We start from the raw sequence: 7,748 nt of genomic DNA, 5'->3' as shown, positions 1-7,748 counted from the left end.
ACTCAAAAAAAAACAATGTAGAACAAAACTCAAAAAAAAAAAAAAAAAGACCAGCTTTGCTGATCTGATAGAGCCTGCTGAGACCCCTGAGACTATGGCCCCTGGCCAACCTTCGTGCCTGGAACTGAACTCAATCCTGTGGCTTCCAGCCAAACAGACTGGCATATGGGGTAAACACTTACATCAAGTAGATATACTACTTGGAGTGATCAATCGTGGGAGAAACAGAAGGGCAGTGTTTGCACAGGAAGACAGTATGGGGGTTGGGAGTGCATGGGAGGGAAGGACATATGGAAGAGGCAACTACAGCGAGGAAGTGGAAAGAGAGCTGTTACATCATAAGGCATTTCAGTTAATGACATGAAACAATGAGTATGAACAACTGTATGGAAAATGAATTTGCTCTGTAAACTTTCACCAAAATCACAATTAAAAAAAAAAATACACTGTAAAATTACCTCTAGCTTTCTCCATTCTCTAACCATCCCCTCCTTCCTTTTGTTCAAATATTTTTACCCATTTTTTTTTTCACTGTGATTTGGGTGAAAGTTTACAGAGCAAATTCACTTTCCATACAGCAGCTCACATACACTTTGCCTCATGATACTAACTGCAATTTCCATAATGCAACAGCTCCCCTCCTACTTCCTCCCCATAGTTACCTCTTTTATGTGTCCTTCCCTCCTATGCACTCCTGCCCCCAAGCTGTTTCCCTGTGCATACGCAGCCCTTCTATTCACCCATGATTGTTCTTTCTAAGGATTGTTATCTACCTAATGTAAATGTTCAGTTCATGTGCCTCTTTTATGATTGGCTGGAAGCCACAGGAGTGGGTTCAGTTCCAGACCTGAAGGGCAGCTATGGGCCATAGTCTCAGTGGTTCCATCAGGCTCTATCAGACCAGCAAACCTGGTCCCCCTTTTTTTTAAATGATTTTGAGTTTTGTTCCATATTGTTCTCCCACTCTATTAAGGATCTCCTACACAGATCCACCTCCAAGTGGTTGACCATGATAGCCAAGCACCACCCAGTCTTCTAGTTTCATAGTCGTATAGGCTGAGGATCTCATGGTGTACCAGTCACTTGCACTAATTGTTTCCACACATCTTTGGTTTTCTTCGTTCTTCTTCACTCTGGATAAGGAGAGACCCATTGTTGCATCTAGATGGCTGACTGCAAACTTTTAAGATCCCAGTCACTATTTGCCAAAGGAGGATGTGGAACAATGTTTTTGTGTAATACGTGTAGTAAGTTATGTGTAGTGTTATGCCAATTGAGTTTGATGTCCCCTGTGACTACGGTCCCACGCCCACTGGTCCAACTACTCGCTCCCTCGGGGTAGCTGGCTGTGGCCAAGAAGTGACTACAACCTTGTCCCTCGTCAGCTCTACTATATACCTGGGAATTCTTACAGAACATACCAATGTACTTGCATTGTATTGTCTGCCAACCCTATGCACGGTCTTGGGCCCTGATTCAACTCTTACGATATTATTTGAACAACATGACAAGCAACCAAATCTTTCAGAAGTGAAATACAAACTTGGGAATCCCCATTGTTCTTGTTAGGTGCCATGTGGGTCTATTCAGACCCATAGCAACCCCATGTGACAAAGTAGAACTGCCCCACTGGGTTTTCTAGACTGTAATCTTAAAGGAACAGATTGCCAGGTCTTTCTCCACTGAGTCACTGGGTGAGTTCAAACCACCAACTTTTCACAGTTAGCAGCTGAGAATCAAATTACTAAATATGTCTTAATATTTGAAAACTGGTCATTCAGGACAGCATTACAAAAACTCAACTGAATTAAGTGAAAAATCTATTTGTAGAAAATTTTCAAAGTACTTACTGGTAAATACTTTGTATAATGAACTACAATCCACTATATATCTACCTACTTGTGACAGAAACAAAGTTTTTAAACACTGACTCAAAGGTTAGAAAGCCACCTAAATTTTATTTCAACCTCTTAACCTCTTATCACAAATTCTAAATTAGAAGTATATGATTGTTAGAATTTACTGTGGAGTACGTCCTTGGCTCTAAAACAGTCCACTGTCATTCAGCCCGCACTTGAGTACATTTTACTTTGATGTCCATAATCAATCTGCATAAAAGCTGGAGAATGTACCTTCCAGGTTTTCACACAGTAGTGTTGCTTCCTAGCCCACAGTTAGGCTTCTGCCAGCTGTATCACCCTTATCTGGAAAGCAGTATGTCTGTGCAATTCTTCAAATATTTTATTGCTATCTGCCAATTTTTTTTAAATAACTGGAATATAGAAAAATGAAAGTATTGATACTAATGATAAGAAGCACAGGCATCATAAACTTAGTACAGAGATGGAAAACATCTGACATTCTAAGAATGGGCAATCTTTAATCTCAAATTCAGTTCACCACCAGCTGATACAGTATTTACTAGCAAAAAAAAACTCACTACCATGGAGTCAAATGCAACTCATAGTGACCCCTCCTTGGGTTTCCCAGGCAGTATCACTATGGTAGTAGATTGCCCCATCTTCCTTCCGAGAAGTGGCTGGTGGGTTTGAACTGCCAGCCTTCTGGTTAGCAGTCAAGTGCCTTAGGCACTATGCCACCAGAAAAAGCAAGGAAATAAACGAACATGTATGAAATGTATACGTCAAAGTATCTACCTGTAAAGTAAAATGTACTTCCCTTACAATTAATCTTAGTTTCCTGGGAATGAAATTCCTTAGATGATTATTCCACAGCTTAGCACACATGTTCAGAATATATTCTTTCAAAAGCAGAATGTATCATTTCAAAAAATGTCTCTTTCCTTTTCCAGGATCAAGCCATAAAAATTTACAAACCCAGACACTGTACCAAAAGTGCCCTGATAGTATTTTTGTTGACATGAACAAATCAAAATATTAGTTACGTTAAGAAAAAAGGAAAAGTAGAAGTTTGCAGTTATGCAAATGAACATATATTTATTATATAATTTCAAGCTATAAGGAATTAAAAACCCAGGAGTGTTTTGTTTGATGGTTGGATTTTCTTTTGGAAGTTGGCATTGATATTTAAGAGAGCTGCACACCAATACTTGACAAACAGGGCTTTCTCCCACCTTCTCTAAGTCCGGAGTCCTTTCAGCATGAAGGAAATCAATGTCTGAGAACAAGTCTGTACATGCCACTTAGGGACAGATCAGCCAATACTAACCCTCCTCCTAAGGAAAACACCTAGTTCTACACAAGTCATTTTTGCCCCACGGGATGTCTTTACCTCAACTAAGAACAAAAGTCACTATATTTAGAGAACCTTACACAAAACTTTAAGTACCTACTCCAAAATGTTACACTAATGATTTTAAAAAGCCAGACAATTTATCTGGCACTCACTCTCTCAGCAAGGGAAAGTAATTTCAGCACTTTCACTCTGTTAATCTCAAAGCTCCTCCCAATCTACTGGAGAGTGTACCCATTTAAAAGCCCATAACAAAGCCTACAAAGAATGAGTGAACTCAACAGATTAAACAAAGCAAGGAGGACTGATCAAGAAACTGCACTCCTCAAGTGTCATCCTGAATCCACCTCATCATCCTCTCTGCCTCTCCACTGTCACTGCCACTGTCCTATCTCCACCTTCACCTCCATTCTTTTAGTCCATTACCAAAGGCCAACCATCTACTTCTCAAAACAAAACGATGTGATCAAGTTTCCTCCTCCCAAAGATCTTTAATCCTTACAAAACTTCCAGTGGCACCTCAACTTTTAAGAATGAGCTTCCTCCTTCATCTCAAATCTAACCAACATCTCTGAGAGAGATTCCCACTACTCCCTCAACCTCCTGTCACTCCCAAAGACCACCCTCAGCCCTTGTGAAATGGGGCAATCTGACTCCATAAAGTTTACAGCCTTGAAAACCCTATTGGGCAGTTCTACTTTGTCCCATAGGTTCACTATAAGTTGGTATTGACTCATTGGCAATGGGTTTTGTGTGCAATCTCTAAAAAAACAAAACTCATAGAAAATAGAACTATGAAATAAACTAGAACTACAGGTCTTTCAGCTTACAGGTACTTTACCTAAAATACACTTCTTTGTAAATAGCAAAAAAAAAAAACTCACTGCCATCAAGTCAATTGCAACTCATAGCAACCCCCAATGAACTTCCACTGCTGTAAATCTTTACAAAAGCAGATTATCTCATCTTTCTTCCATGGAGCAGTTGGTGGGTTCAAACAGCCAACCTTCTTATTAGCACCCAAATGCCTTAACCACTACCCCACTCAAAAAAATCAAAACCAAACTCACTGCTGTGGAGTAGAACCTGACTCATAGCAACCCCTCCTTGGGTCTTTGAGGCAGTATTACACGGAAGTAGATTGCCCAACCTTCCTTCCAAGGAGTGGTTGGTAGGTTTGAATGGCCAGCCTTCTGGTTAGCAGTCAAATGCCTTGGGCACTATGCCACCAGAGCTCCTTGAGCTCTACTGCTGTTGTTGTTGTTATGTGCTATCGAGTCGGCCCCGACCCATAGCGACCCCTCCTTGGGTTTCCGAAGCAATTCACTACGGAAGTAGGATTGCCCAACCTTCCTTCCGAGGAGTGGCTGGTGGATTTGAACCGCCAGCCTTCTGGTTAGCAGTCAAGTGCTTTAGCCACTATGCTACCAGAGCTCCTGAGCTCCTACTAGAGATCCTTTAAAAAAAAAAAAAAAAAAATGTTGTTGTTATGTGCCATCAAGTTAATCACACATATTTTCCAAACTCTGATGCTATTCACACTGATAGATGTTTATCAGCAAAAAACAAACACTAGAACATTGATAATCTAATTCTCAAAACCACCATATGCAAATTATATCAACAAAAACCTAAAATAGACCCCTAAGCACAAAGGTGAATGGTACTGGAAAGTTTACATTTATAAAAACAGAAGAAAACACATTACACGTCTATCCATTTTCACAATCTCCACTGAATTTCCCACTATCAGTTTATAAACCTTAAAGAACTTCTTCTGATGGTTAAGAAAACATTTATGAGATAATCAGGAAAATGTTAACACTGGATATGTGACATTAAAGAATTTTTTAGGTGTAATAATGGCTTTGTGAACGTTAAAAAAGAGATGTTGTTGTTGTTATGTGCCATCGAGTCAGCCCCGACTCATAGCGACCCCTCCTTGGGTTTCTGAGGTAGTATCACTACAGAAGCAGATTGCCCAACCTTCCTTCCGAGGAGTGGCTGGTGGATTTGAACCGCCAGGCTTCTGGTTAGCAGTCAAGTGCCTTAGGCACTATGCTACCAGAGCTCCTTAAAAAAAAAAAAAGAGAGAGAGATACTGAAGTATTTATGGATGAAATGACATGTTATCTGGGATGTACATTAAAATAATGGAGAGGAGGAATACAGAAGAACAAGATTAGCCCTGTGCTAGTAATTGTTAAAGTGGATGCTTTACTCTATTTGTGGATGTTTAAAATTTCCATAATAATAAAAGTCCAATTGTGAACAAAATCCCAAGCAAAATTTTATTCTGGATTGTATACCACTATTGCACAGATTTCTTAATTCTTCAGGCTTGCATAATCACAAAAATTTCTCCTCAGTTGTACACACTTTGAAGTCAGAAAGCTGTCATTACTGATATGCCAAATAGTTCCTCATTTAGTGCTCAGCAAATATACCTCAAAAGCTTTAGCATTTGGGGGAGGGAGCCCACAAAGAGGAAATGAGGAGGGGAAAAAAACTTAACAATGAACCTCTCCAAATTATTACCATAAAGAGTACCCACCTCTTAACAACTAATAAACACACCAGTTCCTTCTTTTCTCTTATAGTTTAAAAACTGACTGATGCGTTCAGCTTATTTCACTGCACTTAACATAGATGCTGAGCGATTAAGATCCAAACAATCCAACTACTGTGTAACCAGGTCAAAAACAAGTTTTGGCAAACTCACTTGGAGAAGTACACTCACCACTTACATTTGGCCAGAAAAATTGGGTTAGAAGAAAAAAAAGACTGGTGCTTAAACAAACACTGGGGCTAGGGAGAACGTCTTTAAGCCAGTTACCAGGCCACTCAGTGAGTTGCAACATAATCTTTTCCAAAATTTTCCAAACACTTCCAAATTCAGTTGAGCCCAGCAGCCTGAGTTAACAGGGCTCCCTTTCAAATTCAAAAATCTGGCCCTGGCCCCAACAGTTAACCAACAAAACACATGCTAATTCACTTGAGATCACCTAAAAATATTGAGTCAAGTTCAGACCTCAGGCCTGTACACTGCTCAGACCAGGGGAAGTTGGGCAGGGAGAGGTGTCCAAGTGATGAGTAAAACTTCTTATAAAACAGAAAAGAAACACCACCATACACACTTTCATTTGGCCTAACAAAAACATCTCTGGTCAACTTCCAAATCTTCCAGTCCTCTCTCCCCCATTTTAAAGAGTCAATGACAATTCTTCACAGCATTTTTTTCTAGTCCTACTTTGTACCCACTCTGACAGCTAGAAAACTCTTCCAATACAGGTAACTTCTCAACAATCTGAAGACACAAAAGAGGATAGGAAGACTATTCTGTTTCAAATGTTCAAAGCCTTGGTCCTCCATTACCTACAGCTCTTTCAAAATCTTTAGAATGCACCCTGGATAAAATGAACAACACTGTGAGTCACACAGGTGTCAGCTACCTATTGCAGACTCATATACAGTCTCTAGATTTGTTCATTTCATTCACCGTGGGGGGGAGGGGGCGGTCAAAAAAAGAGAAAGACCTAGAATGGGTGTGAAACCAGGGCATCCTTTTACTCCTCTCTCTCCTTCATTTCTGTTTCAATTACACACCTGTCAAACAGGTTATTCCTGGAATTCAGATTTTATAATCTTCACACTGTAATTCTTCCTGCTCCTGTCGCCCAAACACACACTCCTCCCTACTCCCCCCAAATATCTATCCATCAGTAGATGCATGACAGCAGTTATAAGGAAATCCCAGTTAGCACCAAACTCCGCACCTTGAGCACCTAGCAAGCATTCAAAGGAGCAAACAAGATGACCATTTTCAAAAACGCCAACGTAGTGGTTTAAGAAAATCGTAACAAAGCTTGCCTTTACTGAATTTTAATTAACACGCAAACTAAGAGTGCCAGATTTGGGAAAGAGATTAGAAAGAGGTTGTCTTACGAAAAATGTTTTTCCACTTTATTGAAAAAAGTGCATGCCTAAGAGTGGAGTTTATTTCCTTATCTCAAAGCCAGGAAATGAGGTCTTTTAAGGCCAATCTGAATACAAACTATTTAAAAACGAGAGCTGCAAGGCGAAACCCCTTTCCTAACTTTGGCCAAGTGGCGTGGCCTCCAGTCAGCAGCGTGTTTATCACCCTTTTCCTCATCTCCCAACACTAAGTTTCAACATGCCACGGGAAACAAAGAAAGCGCCCCACACCGACCTTATAGACTTGTCCATAGGTGCCATTTCCAACCACTTCCACCAGCTCAAAAATCCCAGCAGGATCCTGGAGAGAAAGGAGGAGAGGGGTTACAATTTAAAAGACACAAACAAACAAAAAGAATAAAGTCGGCAGTTGTAGTGAGAAGGCGGCTACAAAAGAGGTCCGTCAGCTGCGCTCGGGTGCCGGTCCCCCAGCGCCGATGGCCGCGCCTCCGGCACCCGGCGCCGGCGGCGGCTGAGAGGGGGGCGTCAGCACAGCGGTCGCGCCCCGCGTCCCCGGCACATGCCGACACAGGCAGACAAAGGAGCCGCCGCGCCCGCCG

At 41.1% G+C, this 7,748-nt stretch overlaps 1 protein-coding gene across 1 annotated transcript in view; it reads right to left on the bottom strand.

Moving 5' to 3' along the window:
* The window catches only part of MAP4K4 (mitogen-activated protein kinase kinase kinase kinase 4), a 297,674-nt gene that overhangs the window by 284,815 nt on the left and 5,111 nt on the right, over window positions 1-7,748 (bottom strand). The window contains exon 3 of the mRNA XM_042783492.1: window positions 7,424-7,489. Within this exon, the coding sequence (XP_042639426.1) occupies window positions 7,424-7,489 (66 nt within the window). The remainder of the gene's footprint in view (window positions 1-7,423; window positions 7,490-7,748) is intronic.

This window comes from Orycteropus afer, unplaced genomic scaffold, assembly GCF_000298275.1.
Source record: "Orycteropus afer afer isolate SDZICR_OR568_19922 unplaced genomic scaffold, OryAfe1.0 scaffold00017, whole genome shotgun sequence".
NCBI lineage: Eukaryota > Metazoa > Chordata > Mammalia > Tubulidentata > Orycteropodidae > Orycteropus > Orycteropus afer.
The sequence above is the reverse complement of the archived record's forward strand: the minus strand, read 5'-3'. Positions and strand labels throughout refer to the sequence as shown.